At 38.1% G+C, this 17,370-nt stretch overlaps 1 protein-coding gene across 2 annotated transcripts in view; it reads left to right on the forward strand.

Moving 5' to 3' along the window:
• Positions 1-17,370, forward strand: part of LOC110062396 (dynein axonemal heavy chain 12-like) — a 110,828-nt gene that overhangs the window by 5,661 nt on the left and 87,797 nt on the right. For both annotated transcript variants that reach the window (XM_020769278.2, XM_089273247.1), the window contains exons 3-10: positions 7,232-7,322; positions 9,981-10,007; positions 11,220-11,409; positions 12,003-12,072; positions 12,662-12,823; positions 14,073-14,156; positions 15,322-15,433; positions 15,536-15,745. In XM_020769278.2, coding sequence (XP_020624937.2) covers positions 7,232-7,322; positions 9,981-10,007; positions 11,220-11,409; positions 12,003-12,072; positions 12,662-12,823; positions 14,073-14,156; positions 15,322-15,433; positions 15,536-15,745 — 946 coding nt within the window. The remainder of the gene's footprint in view (positions 1-7,231; positions 7,323-9,980; positions 10,008-11,219; positions 11,410-12,002; positions 12,073-12,661; positions 12,824-14,072; positions 14,157-15,321; positions 15,434-15,535; positions 15,746-17,370) is intronic.

A 17,370-nucleotide genomic window follows, 5' to 3' on the forward strand; every position in this document is an offset into this window, starting at 1 on the left:
ATATATCTTCTCAATCAAAACTAAAGCTTTGGTCAGAGAAAACAGAGAAATCATAAAAATTTATGCTAATTAAGACCAGATATCAAACACCACCACAGTCATGATTTCCTTTGTTTAAACTTGATGAATTATTAATTAATTTGAGAAATACATGTATACCTGTTATAATTAACTACTCTTTCCAATAGACCATACAACTGTACATGACAACCATGATTTGATTAAATGTATCACATGACATGTTTGGCTTCCCCTCTTGGTTTACTTTTACTTGTTGAATGAGCTTGTTCATGAGGTAAAGAGCATTTGTCAGCTAACAAATTTCATTTGGACACATACTTGTAACAACATCTAGGATTTTAAAGCTGTAAGAGAATGTAAGATTATAATCAGGCAAAAAGATTGTAAGAAAGTTTGAATGAGAAGAACCTGCATTGATGGCATTTATGATGTGGGAGAGGGGGAGAGGGACAGGGAGGTCAGAACCTCTTGCCTCATGTATCCTGCTCTCCTGCTTCCTGTACCTTTATATCCCAACTCCTGCACCCTTGTCCATCCTACTCCTGTCCCCTGCAAATTAGCTCAGAGACTCAGAACACATCCTAGTCATATGTACATGTAGCAGCACTATTCTTAGGCATTTCCTTTTCCTTTTTTCCATTGTTTTCAGCCTTGCAACTCTTACTCATATCTTTTGACAGCTTAAGTGGCAACATTTCATAACATATGACTTAACCACTATCAAAGGGTTTCAAATTTTACCGGAACTTTTGGCTCAAGTTTTTCAGCTCATCAGCCCATAAGTCTCAAAAGACACTAAGAACAAGTCAAATGAAATTTTGAGTTCTTGTTTTTGAAAGTATTTGAACGCTTATGAATAACAAAGATTAGCATTTTGTATTTCCTTTGCAATTCCTGCCCTCTTAGAACCCCTGCTTCCCTCCTGCCCCCTGTCCCCCTACTATGATAGATTCTTGCAAAATTAAAGGATCTCAGTCACGGTGTTTTGTCTTTTTTTGGCTATGTACAAAATCTCTTTTAAGAGGGTGGTAAAGGGGGGTATAGATCACGTTTCATGGGAAATAAAATAGCCCTTTCACAATTCACGAAAAATACAACATTGGCATTTCACGCTTCATGGAAAATAAAAGAGAACATTTTGGAAAATCACAGTTCATGGCAACTATGGAAATCACGATTCACAAGGAAAAAATTAGCCATTTCACATTTCATGGGGAAAAAAAAGGGGCCGATCAAGAGTCACGAAAATACCCTTTACCACACTCCTTTAAATGGAAGGAAATCTGAAAATAATAGTTTACTAAGATAGAAAAACATCAAAGAGATAATAATAAACCATAAAGGAACAAGGATGGTCAAGGATGACGAAGATTGACAAGGATTGCAAACAACGAATTTGGAAAATTTAGGCATCTTTTCAAAATGTGCAAACCGTGACTAAGCTCCTTTAAGATAGTTAGAGAACATGGTGGATTTCAGAAAACATATCTTGGGTGTGACAGTCTGTTGGGAAGAGTGAATTAATGACGTTTTTTTTTCGTAGGAGACTGTATAGTACATGCAAATATTAACTTACAGCTGTGTAGACCTGGAGTTTTATAAACCTGCGAGCCACGCGAGCCATGCGAGCCATGCGAGTCATGCGAGTCCTAGTACAAATGTTAAGATTTTTTATTTGTTACATTTATATTCAGATGAGAACAAGAACAAGAGCAACGGAACAAGATTAATAAGATCGCAATATTAAATTCTTGCAATATTAAATTCTAAGGGAAGAGACAATCACATGCAGCAGTCAGCCAACCGACAAAGTTGGTAACTCTGATTCACTAAAGAGCGAACCTGTTAAAATTTCGCGATTCACTCACCATCCTTGACGCCAATACACCAAGTTGCCCTGAAGTACCGACCAATACTGTTCTCTTTTTTCTTGAATGATTTTCAACGTGGATATCAATGAATGACAGGTGCCAATGGATACCATTCACTTACCCATACAAGTAGTGGTGGGGCGGTGGAGCCGTACGTTTCTCTCAGAAAATTTTCTCTACTTTAGTCCTGAACCTTAATAAATTTTTGATGCGTTGTTTTTATTTTTTGCGGATCCTGGGCGATCTGAATACACAAAATTTTCTCCAAACAACAAAAATATGGAACAAAGAAAAAAATTCATCACACACAGGGTAGCCATTACTGGCTGTGACTAAAAGTGGGACGCAGACTTGGGGACTGGGACGTGGGATGTGGGATGTGGGACGTGGGACTCGGGGACGTGGGACTCGGGGACACGGGAACGTGGGGACGTGGGACTCGGGGACGCGGGGCGTGGGAACTCGGGGACGCGGGGATTCGGGGCTGTGGGACGTGAGCACACATGGGGACTCGAGGACGTGGGACGTAGGGACTTGAGGACGTGATAAACAAACAACACCTGATTTTTGCGCTGAATTTGTAAAATCGTTGGTAATAACATTATTTTGGGTTTGTCGATTTGTCCGTTGTGAAATTTGCTTGTCAGCGAAAGTAGAAAATTAAATGAATTCAGAAATTGAAAAATGACTCCTTCTTTCATTTTCCTCTGGTTCCTATCTACATGTAGGCTTTTGCTTATGTTTTTAGGATAGAATTTTATACCGTGAAGGTCGTTTTAGATTATATTGGCCCGAAAATTCGGCATCATTTATCTCTCCGAGTGAAAACCTGTTATGTTCGTCCTATGAGAAATCGAGATTTTTGGCCATAAATTCCTCATGTAGGACTGAAAGTCTGTTGTCATTGATAGTGCCGTTTCCGTAGCTCAAGCGAAACTGGTTGTGGAGCTCGTGAAAGGAAGACATGACAAAATTTTTCGATAGTTTTAGGTCGATGTTTGCAAGGACTCAGCTCTGTTAACATGTACTTGCACTTGGTTTCCACGCCGTGAATGACGTCCTCGACACATTCCTACATATACAGAAGTTTTACTCCTCATCGTCGTCTCATTCATCATTGGTGCTTAAGGTCCCTATTACTTTTCACTTGACCACCGAAAATTGTATTTTACAAATTCAGCGCAAAAATCAGGTGGTTTGTTTATCACGTCCTCCAGTCCCTACGTCCCACGTCCTCGAGTCTCCATGCGTGCTCGTGCCCACGTCCCCGAATCCCCGCGTCCCCACGTCCCCGAGTCTGCACGCCCCACGTCCCCGCGTCCCCGCGTCCCCGCGTCCCCGCGTCCCCGAGTTCCACGTCCCCGAGTCCCACGTCCCACGTCCCACGTCCCACGTCCCAGTCCCCAAGTCCCCGTTCCACTTTTAGTCACAGCCACCATTACTATGACGCAAGACTTGGCACGATGTCCAGATGTTTAGAGCATTTTTCATATTTGCTGCACTAGCAATAGTTCTGGTAACCGAAGCGAGATTAGGATTTTCTTTTGGGAATATTTCAATTGTAGGCACTTTTGTAGCTAAATTTAAAATTAATTTCCCAGGCCCGGAAAGAGAGAGTACCCTGGGAGCGAGTTTGTACCGTTTATACTCGTCCCCAGCGTCATCTCCGCTTTCAAAATGGCGGGCGGGTGGTTTACAGCGATAGTATAGTGATAGTCGGGCGCGAGATCTATGTTTCTTGGTGAAAAGTCGATGACCTCCCAGACCAATTGAGGAAAAAAAAAATACTTGCAAAAATGGCTTGCATGACTCGCATGACTCGCATGACTCGCATGGCACGCACATGGCTCGCATGGCTTGCTGGCTCGCAGATTTAGCAGACCCTAGACCTGCACAGGATAAAGCTAACTAACAACAGGTGTACAGACTGGGGGTTGGGTGGGGGCCACTGTAGCCCTGCTATTTTTGGAAATTGTGACATTTTTCAAGTGAAACACTCATGATTCAGACAACAGCACTTGGGAGAAAACATTTGAAAAGGTTTTAAGTTTGTACTGCTATTTTCTCTGAAGTTTGAATCCATTCCTTGTCAAATGACATGAGGGATCCAGGTATTCTGATAGCCACATATTGGTATAGCTTTAAATGTCTATTGGGAAATCTTTGCTATGGATATCATTACTATTTTCCAATTTCAAATCAGCAAAACAATGACAAAAGAATCAAACCAAATGAAGACCAAGACTTAATATTTTTGTGGTACTGTGCAATTTTGTGGTGGCTCTGAAAAGTGCTGTTTTGAATGGCTCCACAAGGAGCCGTTCTAAATGTTAAATTTTTTGTGAAGTTTTTGTACAAGGAATAAATTGAGTTTCTGATTTTCACTTGATTGAGTAGGCTGTCAATTGAGGTCATAGAGTATGCAAGGTTTGAATATAATTATTTTTGGAATTTCAACTTACATGTACAACAGAACTGTGAACGTTTTTCTTTGTACCACAATCGGTGCTCACTCAGCACTTGTTTGAAGGAGGCTCTTATTTGAGGGCAGGTGCTAATCCGAGGATTTACGGTACTTTCTCTGCATGTCTGTTGTAGTTCAGTTTCTATGGTGAACCACAACATCATTTCTGTCCATTGATAGTAAGATCTTTAGGTGGTTTGATTGGATTTTTTCAACTTGATCAGTGACTAGATCAGTACTACAATCAATCTATACAGTATCTAGATTGATAATGTTATTTGTTTATAGACCTTACTACATTTGCATATCTGAGAATGAATTTCAATGTGATTGACTGAGAGCAAGCCAATTACTGTTAATTTCTAATTTGAACCGCAGTGCAAATTACTGTGTGCATTCATATTTTTCACAGTCACATAATAAAGTAGTAATCATATGAAAGCTTGTGCAATTAAGGATTTACACTACTCCAGGGATCCATATTGTTTTTTCCTCCAAGTCATCAGCTGGGCAAGCTAGAATGCCAGATGATATACTTGCCCTGTCAAAATTTTACTTGTCCATTCAATGGGGAGGAATATTTGCAACAGAACAACAAGTGTTCTCACAGATGTGGATGCAGTATACATGTAGCCTGAAATGCCAGTCATCTCCCACCCTCAGCCCAATCCCCGGCAAGAGATGCCTGAACTGTGAGCGTGATAATTTCATCCTGTTACCTCACATCCTAATTTATTGACAAGTTTTCATAAAATTGTATTTTCAATCAGACATCTTGCATTTTGGTGTTAATGTGTACTATCTATACGCAGCAATTGGAATGGTTCGGCATGATGACATCCTTGGTTAAGATATGTTGTTATTCTCGATTCTTAATACAAGCTGAAGTTGTGAAACTGCTGTAAAGATAATTTCAATAACGCAATAATACACTGCTGGAAACCTTCTGAAGCAGGGTTTATTCTCAACAGTCCTAGCATGCAAAGTGAAGAATGATCATCGCAGTAAATTTTCCAATGGAAAGAAGAAGCCTGAAAAAATCAGGGCTTCAACGGGATTCGAACCCGTGACCTCCGCGATACCGGTGCGATGCTCTACCAACTGAGCTATGAAGCCACACATTGGGAACGAGATCAATTTATTGAGTTCATATCTTCGTGAGTAGTGAAATGATATGAATTATATTTCATATAAACTTCATATCAGTCCTAGCATGCAGCATGCAGCATGGAATTGTTCGTCATTCCATTTATGGAAATGTTATTTATTATACTATGAAATCTGTTCAGTAAAATCGAAGGAAACAATATTGGAAAAACACACTGAAAACTAATTATGGAAAATTAATTACACCTACAACAAAAACATTTTGACTTGCTAAATAACCAATCATTCAGCTTAGAAAACTCTACGTTATTTTTGTCTTCAACTTACAATGTTAATTAACCAAAGGAATCAGGTCAGGAAAAACAGAGAAAAAATAGAGCAGTAAAACCCAGGAGCTGAACATAATGCTAGAATCAACTAGAAGATTTATAATTTACTACCGCTTTTACATATTTGCTGACAACACCTACAAGAATCTGTCAGCCTTTATCTTGTTTTAACCAATAAGAAACTTAATTGTATCTATCCTGCACGAACTGAAAACCAGTCAGAATTCACTTTACACATTAGAAACAGTAAGTGACATTGCCGGACAGAATTATAACGCTCAGACCTCAGGCGTCTCTCGCCCGGGGACTAGGCTGAGGGTGGGAGATGACTGATATTTCAGGCTAGATGCAGTACAGAGCATCAGCAGTTGAGGAAATGAAAATTGAGTCTGCAATGATTTCATTTGTCGAGAGTACCACATCATCCAAAATGGCAAACCAAAATGATGATTTTACTGCAAAAGAAAGCTGCAAATCTTTCTCTTTTATCTAAAAGTTCCAGATGGATGGCAAGTGGTCAAAATGTAGGGAACTCCAAGAAAATTTAATAAGAATGTTTTTTTTTTTTTTTTCTGGTAATGTCAATCTAAACCCATCAATCTAAACCCATCATTACTGCATATTGGTTTTAGTCATTTAGTCATCTTGGACGACCGGATGACTGGACGATTGCGAATATGGATCCCTGCTACTCACGATATTTGAAAAATCTTTTTCCTAAAGAGTCTTGCAATTTTGAGACAATTTTCAAATATCACAAGTAGTGTAAATCCTTAATATATATCGATTTAGCCAAGCCTAAAAGTGGAGCTCCTGGGCCGGGTTGCTAACACAGGATAAGTGAAAATTTTGATTTGAGTTTTATAAATTTGTTGAGTTTTTGTGAGGTTTTTTGTTCACATTGTTTGGCCCTCTGTTTGAGTTTGAATAATCTCAAACTACACCCACAGCCCATGACCCAAAAGCAGTGAAAAACATTTGTATGCAAGAACAACTGAAGGGTTTTGTGCAAAAAGGATGTATATTGCTTTTTGGACCAATTTTCATTTTTTCAGGATCGAGCTAATTTTTGGCAAACTGACTTGTTTTGACATGAAAAGCATCGTTCCGTAATTGTTTTTGTTGATTGGCATAAATAACGTGTGCAAAAAAACTCAGTTTTCCAAGGGCACCAATCAGCTCTGAATGGTTTGGGACCATCAACTTCAAAGCCACACATTTGTCAGTGAAAAAATTACTTCTAGTTTGATGTTAGTCTATGGGCTCTATATTGAGCAATTTTTTTAATAGGCCCTTTTTGTAACGTTGGTCAACAGGACTGTCAAAATGAAGAAGAAGGCCGGTATTAGCTAGCTTTTTGTAGACAGGCGGCAGCAGTAGAACCAGGAAGTACATGTAAAAGTCGCTGTTTAACCTTTTGACGTTTGCTTTTTTTTAAGATATGACAAGGCATTCCAAGCAAAAGAAGACACTGAAGAAAGTCTCAAGAGAAGGCCCATGTCAGCTGGAGAACCTGAAATGCCCTCACAGGTATATTAGATATTTTAGAATCACCCAATTTTATTTAAGATCCCTTATATTGGCTGGTTCTCAAGTGTAGCACACCACAGGATGTGCAAACTTGTCAATCAATTTTTAAAACCTATTGACCTCAAACTTGTTTTCTCTACCTTAAGAATTAAGAATTTGTTAAACCTATTGACTCCTGGATCTTTTTGCCAAAAATGCATTTTATGGACATTTTTGGAGATTTTCAGCCTGGATAAGGGCCAAATTAGCTCCAATCTACTCAAGAAGGCATTTGCGACATGACAGCATGTCTTTCTTTCCACTAGCATCGTGTCTTACAACATTTTTGTTCAGGCACGTGCAGAAATCAACATTTCAAGTTTTTGGACGAGAAAGTGACCTACATCTTTAGGCGTTTTGTTTTTTATTTTTTTTCACCTTTCCTTTTTCTCCTTTTCTTGTCTTTTTGCTGCAATGATTGACCTTCTGCTGGGCTTGCTTCCAGTTGAAACATTTCTGAGAAAACATCATCGAGATGGGCAATTTTTACCATGGAGTAGCTAAGTGTAGTGGTGGGAAATTTTGCTGCAAGTCTTTCACTCAAATTTCTGAGCATTTTCATGCATATTTCAGGCTCCATTGAGCTGGTCACTCTGATCTGGGTATCAATGGAAAGATCTTTTCCTCCTGCAAAACTTGAGAATAGATGATGCCTATTTTGGTAAATGTGATGACGTCAGAAGTGGAACAAAGCCTTAGTTACTCTTCTGACATCATCACTTTGGCCAACAATTGTCATGGCTGGTTACAAGTTTCAAGTAAAGCTGAAGGAATCTATGTACATAAAAATTATGGGAAAAGCCTGATCTTAATCAACTAGTCAAACACATTAATTGGATACTTTCCACATATTAAGCAACTTAATTGGTGACTCTACTGAGTCACACAAACAAAAATGAAAATGACTTCAACAGTAGTAATAATTGACTCTGAGAATTTGCAATTCTCATCCTTCTTTGGGTTACTGACAAGAGAGCCTAAGGCATATCATGCATGTAGTGCTGTGTGATGGGAAATCTTTACTTCCTGAAGATCATTGCAGAACAAAATACACAAGTCTCCACAAGGCAAAAACTATGATTGTTGGTTTCAGTTCTGGTACAATTCTCTGAAGAAAATTGTCAAGAAGCTGGCACTGTCTCAGTTTTATGGCAATAAAGGTGCCACATTTTGTGATGAAGCAGCAAGGAGAAGTTGTTCTTTTTGAATCAAAAAGTCGAACAAGTGGTCGATAAAGAGGAAGAGGGTATCCATCTAAGGCTAAAAGAGTCTGTCAATGTTGACTAGAGGCACTTAAAAGAAATCTTGTAAAATACAAACTTGTGGATCTCATTGCTGCTATATGGTGTGGCCAGAAAGAAACAAACTTGTCCCATGCTCCCGTCATTTTGTGCATCAAAACCCTGTTTCTGGGACTGGAATGGTAGAACAAAGCATTGCACTAGAATGTCTTGAGAAGTTTGCTCAGTAATGAGACATACAAGAGGTTCCTACTGTTGAGGCATTTGACTGGACTCTTCTGTTTCACAGCTTTTGGTCGCACTTACTACACGTATATTCCATGTTGAGTTGACAAATCATCGCTCATCAAAGACAGTCCATTTTGCCTCCGAAGCAGTCTTAAAAGCTCTCAAGTTTATGAAGTCTAAAACAAATTAGAAGCCTGCAATGGCATTGACGTTGATGTTAGTGCCACAAAGAGTCACACAGAGTCCCCAGCAAGTGAAGCCAAACACTGTAAATATGACCCCTCTCTTTGATCTTTGTAAGTGTAATCAGATGCAGTGAAATGCACCCGCTACATTTCAGTGGTTGATTGAGACATGCCCTTCTGAAATCTGTGTGGTGTATCTGGACAAGGCATATTAAGCCATTTGTTAGTACAATTACACAACTCATCCTTTTTATGACAAGGAAGTAACTAATACACAAGTGGAAAAAGTCAGTATGTCCTCAATTAGGCAGTGAAGAGCTCTGTTGGAGGAACTCCACCATTTATCTTGCAGTCGTAGAATTCCTTGGCCAAAACTATCCAGTTGACAAACAACCACCATTTGGGTTAATAGTTCAAGACAGCAGACATACATATAGTACAGAGAGCAGGTAGCTGAAAACAGTGAGACTTTCAACTGTCAAGTACCGAGTGGGATCATGTGCTGCATGGTTTCCACAACAAGGTCTGACACCTTGGCTTAGACAGGACCCTGGACTTGACCCAGTTGCAGTTTTGCTGATCAGGCTTGCCAAAACAAGTTGGGCTCCTATTAAAACTTGTGCAGGTTGCATTAAGAGGATGCCTTCAGATCTGTTGAAAGTGTCAAGGATTCTGGTTCTATGTCCTTGTGGACAGTCACAGTCCAAGAAGGAAGAGCATGCTCAGACCAGTGGGAAGATGGTTAATACCAGGACATGCCACTTGGTATGGCATGGCACAGTGCTGGGACCCTGGATTCTTCAAAGCATCATCATGCTTAGTATAAAGGTTTAAGATAAAGTGATCTAGTCCTATTGACACTCATAACCACTATCAATAGTTATTGATACCTTTATATGATCACATTTTCAAATTTATCCTAATTACAGTGTACATAATAAGTTTTAATGTTGTTTTTGCTGCAGATGATGAGCACTGAGAGAAGAATCAGAGTAAGTACAATGGCTTCTAGCCTTTGTTGATCAGCCTAACTTGTGAACTCTTTTCTGGGTTGAAATAGTGTTGTTGATGTGTGAGTTGATGGGTAGTCACCATCAAAAGTCCTTTTTGACTAAGTTGTAGGTATGGATGTGAGTTTCACTGGGAATTCTGCTGGGAGTTCTGCAGCTACTGATAATCGCCTTGAAAAGGGAAGAGAAAAAAAGAAAAGAAACAAGAAGTTATTACAACACAGGGTATTAATATTTGGTCACCCAGCCACGGAGGAACCCTGCTGAACAGGGCTTAGCTTTGTTGATCGGATGAGATGCAGTGCTGTCCTTGTGGCATAATGACTGCCATAATGACTCCACATTGAAAACATTTTTTTTGATTCTAAGATCTCTTAAAAGGTAGCAAAGAAAATGGGAAAGAAAAATTAGTGACAATTATTACTTACTTTGGTGATCAGATAAGAAGCAGTACTTTCTTTTTCATTGTATCAGACAAGGATCACCGATAATGTCATGAATGTTTTCAGCGGTGTCACATGTGGTGTATTCTCTTACGGTTGCATTTAGCACTATTTCTTAACAATGCCAGTGGCCTTTAACTTTAACTTAACCTACAGATTAAAACCTCAGTTCAGTGGCATCAAAATTGCCACTGTTTACCGATGATCCATTTTCCAAGTTGAGTGGCTCATAGCCACTTTGATCTTATTTAGCAGTGCTCTCATCCAGATGAATGAGTGTCCCTTGTTCACTTCAAACAAGCTTCTGAATATTTGAAATTATCTAGATGAATAAATTACAAAAATCAAACAGTTGGTTTTTATGTATACTAAATCATCGCTACAAACTATCCAAAATGTAAAGTGGATCTTGATGGCAGCAGTGAAAGTTAGGTTATCGTTTTGAATTACTTCAAAGCAATCAGTTTGTAATAAGTTTTGCAACTCACCCTGGATTTAGATGTTGAACAAATTTAGGTACAGATTGAATGGAGTTAAATCCTGATTTCTGTAGCACTGCTACTCCCCCTGGATGGAATGCTAGTCCATCACAGGGCTGCCTGCCAGTTAGGTGACTAGCACCCTTGGATGTATATTTTATCAACATACAGCAATGCATTATTGGCAATGCATGTATCTGAGTACAAGACTATTTTAATATTATCTGAAGCTACTATTATTGAACTATTGTGTTTTAAATTTTGTGCTGCAGTTAAATTACCAGTTCATGAAGAAATGTGTTCAGGACGGACCTGTAACACCAATGGCTGATGATTGGTGGGATACCATATTGACCATGATCCCAGCAAAGTTGGTTTTATCTGCAGCATTGCAGCCACACATCAAGGAATTGTATGATGAAGTCAAAGGGGAATATGAGGCCAGCATCAGAAAGGCCATGGGTGAGAGAAAGAATAAGAATACGAATAAGAATAAGAATAAGTAATTAAATGTATGTTAATGTGTACATGTAAGTAGTATTAATTTTTGAGTTTGTAAATATTGATTGTTGTGGTCTCTGAGAGAGATTTCTCTGCAGTATATGGTACATGATAGGATGTCAGTAACAAATTTATATTCACTGAAACCTGTGGTGAACAAGCTGGGTCATAATTTATGTTGGGAAATTTTAAAAATGCCAGCTAACATCTGGCCACCACTTAAGTAAGCTAGCTTGTTAGTTTGCATAGTAGATGATGTGCATGTGAAAACATTGGTTTGGTTTGGCATATTTCCTCATGGTTCAAACTGATTTCAGGATAAGTTGCATGTTTGAAATTGCTAAACTTCTATTATGCCTCGGGTTATTTAATTTATCACTCATTCCAATCTTTTGCTCAGTGTTATCAACTTTGTTCATTTATCTCCCTTTTGTACCAGTAACCAAAGTATGTAAAGCATGGGATATAATTTTTATTAATATTTCAATTTGTGCTGATAGCTTATCAGTGTGAACTGTTATGTGCTACCCTCTCTAAATCTTAATCTCTTGTAGTTCAACACATTCTGGTTAAGCCCAAGGTTAAAGGAGTTGAAGAGGATGAAGATTTACCAGATGAGATAATGTATGTACATCTTACAAGCATAAAGATTTACAACTCGAATTGAATCAATTAATTAAGTAATGCAATAGTCTTTCTTTCCTAATCGTGGATCAATTTTGTTCAAAAACAGAAAATTTAAGGATACATCAATTTTTAAACTACAATTGCCTGGCAGAAAGGAGATGTAAGAATCTGTGAGTTTTAATGATGTTTTCCCTCAGATAAAGAAATGAAAAGAAAAAGAAGACTTATATATTATTACAACATGGATATGCTGTCAAAGGTGATTGTGTAACACAGCTTGGGGTTAAGTTAAATGTAAACAATATAATGAGGTAAAAAGTTGATAATGAATTGCAAATATTAAAATTTCATAGTTTTGGTCTCAGTCTACATAATTTGTGTATCCACAATCTATGGTCCGCTGCCACATTTTGAACAAAGTCTACAGTCTGTAGTCTGTATTTATAGTGACTAAGTTTGTTACAAGTACACTTTGGGTCATCACTTTTAAACATGTTTAACTGAATTATGATATACAGTGTAGTTCTGAGTGGTGTTGAATTTATTATTGTTCTTGTGATGTGTTTTCCTTTTCCTTGTCATCTAGCGGTGTTGATTATTCTAGTCCTTGGAGAGAGAGTTTCAATGCATCCCGGGAAACCGTTAGGCAAAATCTTCATATCCTGCATCCCTCTATGCAAACAATTTTAGGAATTTGCCAAAGCAAAAATTATTCAACCATGCTGATAACTGATCAATCAAATCTGAGGTAATGGTCTTAAAGTATCATTGTAGATTGGTTATGTGACCTACATGTACATTCCATACATAGGTCAGACTACAAATTAAGTATGCATGGAATAATAAACTTGAAAAAATAACTCGATTCTGATTGGCTAAGAGCAGTACAGTTTAAGTGTAACACAGAGCACAAAGTGTATCATAAATGCAAAGTTGTAATATGATTGGAAATTACATGGAAGATTTCTGAATTATCTAAGGTATTTTGATGGCAATGAAATTAGCTCAAGGTCTTCTGAAGATAGCTAAGGATAATTAGATGTTTCCTGAACACCAGCAGAGATAACTGAGATCATGCAAAGATGTATGAATATCACCCAAACATTTTTTAACACTCTGAAGATCACCCGATTCCTTTTGAAGATTTGCAAAGATTTCTGAATAGTTCTGAAAATTTTCAGAGACTTGCTAGAGATCACCCAAAGACTATTGAAGTTTTTACAAGATATCGGAAGTTTTGCTAATATTTTTGGAAATTCCAAAGATTGACACTACATGCTGCCTGTATCGATCATAAGTGATTAAATTATGTATAGGCAAAGAGTGCAAACAGTCTATTTTTAAGTGTATTATGACAATGATCCTTGTGCAATATGGAATAAATAAGCACTTGTAAATTTTTCAAAGACTGCCCATATTGTTAGCCTAGCTTTGAAAATCAAATAATACTCATGCTTATTTGTTTCAAATTGCACAGGAAATCATGTGATTACATGATTATGATATATTAATTTAATGAAAAATGAAACTCTGTTTCATTTGTTTTTCCTGTTAGTTTTCCCACTGCAACTGCTTTGGGCAAACACCACCTGACAAATTTTGCAAATTTGGCCAAAAGGCTGCGTTTGCATGTTTAAAATTGAAAGCAATAAAAATGGTCAAAAGCTCACTGTTTCTGTAGTGTGCAACTTGCTAAGATTGCTTATTTGTGGGAAATCTATAATTTGTACAATGTAAATACTCAAGGCTTTCATGTGTTTGCCATTGCACATAATTTTATTGACTGGCCTGCCGAGTGGCCTCAGTTGGAGAAGTTGCAGTGTAAGATCTTGCTATTACAGGATATAAAATGCCATGTATGCATGGAGAATTGAATGAAGATGGGTTTAGTTTAAAATGTTGCTGGTGAGCTAACACACATTTGTTACACTTGTAACCTTTCTCAACCTGTTGCACAGTGTGTTAAGTATTCACAGTAGCTGGATTTTTTAAAACAGGGCTCAGGGTTCCATAGAATGCGAGCACCTCAAAAACAATGTGACCCTGGACTGTGAAAAGACTGAAGAAAAACTAATGCATAGGTAGGTTCATGTTAATGAGCTTAACTTACCATGTTACTTACAAAACCAAGACCGAAGACCAAAGATTGAAGACTGAAGGCCAAAAACTGAAGACCTGAACCTGAAGACTTGATTAATTTTAGGCCTGTCAAACTACATGTACTCTCCACTAAATGCTTTGTCACATGCCAAAAGGCAAGGAATTGAGGGGGTCTTTGCTTTGGAGAAAAGGCCGCCCTGATCTACAAAATGAAGACCCTCATCTTAACTGTTTGTCAGACGCCAAGAGGCAAGAAATCGTTTTGGAGAAAAGGTTGGCTCAAACTACAGTGTATGAGACACAAAGTTTGTCAAAAAAAAGAAAATTCAGTGTTACTTTATTTCTGATTTTGCTTTTCCGTTATCAATGAAAATATAGAAAAAGGAAAATCACCGCTTCCCAACAGAGATACTGTATTGCAATGACCTCAATTAGATTACCGGTGATTAACAGTAGAAATCAATGAACATTACTTGCAAAAAATTTTGGATGATTTTAATTTCGGACAAAAGAAGTGTCCAAAATTAAAACTGTCCGAAATTCTTAAGCGTCCAAATTTTTGAGCGTGCGAAATGTTTACAGTACAATATGAAACTTTTAAGTAGCTCCAAAACCCTTAGTTTCCTCTATGGGGCAAATTCTAGTTGAGACACTACTGGACATACGTAATGCCTCGATAGAATTTGTGATATTTTCTCGTCTGTGTAGCTGTAAAACCTTGAGGGTGCAGTACTATATGTTATTTTCACAGATGTTGTTTCAGTCTAATTCGTGTTTTGCAGGCATGAATTTACCTTAGCTATGTCTCAGCAAAGTGTCCAAAATTTGTCTGAAATGAGACAAAAAGTGTCCAAAAATTAATCGTATTAAGTACATTATTAGAACTTAAGCTTCGTCAACAGTAGTGTTTAACATAAACGTTTTGTACATGTACATTCCACAATTTGTCACAAAAAAGTAAACACAATTTCTTCATTAAAAGTTGTCAAGACTTACGTTCTTTAGTCTGTTCTACGGAGCTCCAAAAATCATACTTTTAGACCATATTTGTAACTTTAATCTCCTTCCAATAATGTGCTTATATTGTATTCCATAATTCTATGCTGGCATGTTAAATTTGTCATTCTTTCATTTTCTCCACATTAGTTGGTTTCCAGAAGTGGTGAATGTCTTTATTGACAAAAACATGTTGAAGCATCTAAACACTTCACAAGCTGACTCATTCTACAACAGTGTATCCACTCTTGTCTCCAACCAGGTATTTGGTCGGTTGAATTGACTTAAACATGAATGACAGCATAAAAAGTTATTGTATTTTATTATTGCTGCAATATTTATTTTATCTTTGTATAACTATTAGCTGAAGGACCTGATAAACAGAACCATATCAGCATGGGAAAGACTGTTTTTTGAGGAGAACAAAAATTGTCTTCCACTCTTCAAGATGGAGTTGATCTTAGATGATGATGATCACATGCAGTTCTATCCTGCTCTTGATGATGTGGAGGCTGCAGTGTTACATGTTGTATCTGCAGTCTCCGGAACAATGCAGAATGTCCCAACAGTACAGGTACCATTACTGCTGATGATGCTAACAGAATGTTAAACAGTATTGCAGTGTTGCTTCAGATATGATAGGGGTCTCAGGAAAAAACCTCTAAGGGTTAGCTACCTTATATAACACATTTGGGCAATTCCATTCTAGAGCATCTAAAATGTCAAAATTTCAAAGATATTTTTACTAGCCCAATTGTGTGTATTTGGAAAGAGGATATGCTAAAGTGTTCAGGAAATAATTTGCTGAAAGTTTATTCAATGGTAAACAAAAAAGAGAGGCTGTTGATTTTTGACCGAAGAAACCCTGAAAAACTAGCTAGCAATCTCGATTTCAAATTATTATACTGGGCCATGTTTATCTCTTAAATCTCATCAGGATAAAAAAACTTACCTAACTCAGTGTAAAATAATTTTTCAGATAATTTTTTTGCCACATTTGATGTTCTTGTTGAATTGGCGTGAAAAACATTTCCGTTACGGACATTACGTAATGTCCGTAACAAAGAGAGGCTTGCTTTCTTTTTTCTATGCAAGTAAAAGTCAGAGTAAGCTGGAATCCTGTTTTAGTTTGAAGAGGCTCAAACCATGGTGTTGTAAATTGTCAGCATTACTGCAAATCACTGGTGCAAAGGCAGCATGTTAAGCGGCCTTCACACGACAAACTTAAGTTGGCAAACTCGTACCTTCACACGTCAAACTTGCGTCAAATCACAACACATGGTAATTTGCAGCATGGCTGACTTAGTGCAGTGGCACTCACGTAGAACAATGAAACAGAAGAAGAGAATAGAAGAAGCAGAAAGCGGTGGGGAAATAGAAAGGTTTGAACGAAACCCAGTTTGTCCGCTAGCTCCGCCATTTTCTTTTGTTTGCTTTTATTATCTTTGTAGACTACAGATGAAACGTCCCCAACAGCCGGACAATCGTGAACCTCTTTGATAAATTTAAAAGTGGCCTCATGTTCATCTTGAATTGTGTCTGCCATTTTGTGAAGTGTCACGCAAATAAATCACGTGAGAGCACGTGTTTTGATTGGTTGACAGTTAACAACACATGCTTGCCAATCATTCACACGTCAGAAACGAGTTTACCAACACGAAAAAGTTGGGGAGAATAGGGGCAAGTTCTTTTTGTCGCCAACAGTTTGCCAATGTGTTTGCTGACTGTATTTGTGCCGTTCGCGTGTGAACGATTGGCAAGCATGTGTTGTTAACTGTCAACCAATCAAAACACGTGCTCTATTCACGTGATTTACATTCACTGTTCTACGTGAGTGCCACTGCACTAAGTCAGCCATGCTGCAAATTACCGCATGTTGTGATTTGACGTGAGTTTGACGTGTGAAGGTACGAGTTTGCCAACTTTTTGAAGTTTGCCAACGCAAGTTTGCCAACTTAAGTTTGCCATGTGAAGGCCGCTTAAGGTTTGCCGTGTGAAGGCCGCTTAATAGACCTGAACCTGATTTAGATAAATTTAACAGTTCTTGCAATCTAATATAATCACCAGGAGTCCACAAATAAACGAAAATATTCACTAAACCCTGTCTTTGAAAAGTATGTTTCACAGTGTAATGTCCGTAATGCATGAGTCAATTCCAGCAGTGCCCATCCCCCCCCCCCCCCCGGGCAAGCGGGGTAT

This window comes from Orbicella faveolata, unplaced genomic scaffold (genome assembly GCF_042242905.1).
Source record: "Orbicella faveolata isolate gen_17 unplaced genomic scaffold, um_ofav_v1 contig_35, whole genome shotgun sequence".
NCBI classification, from domain to species: Eukaryota; Metazoa; Cnidaria; class Anthozoa; order Scleractinia; family Merulinidae; genus Orbicella; species Orbicella faveolata.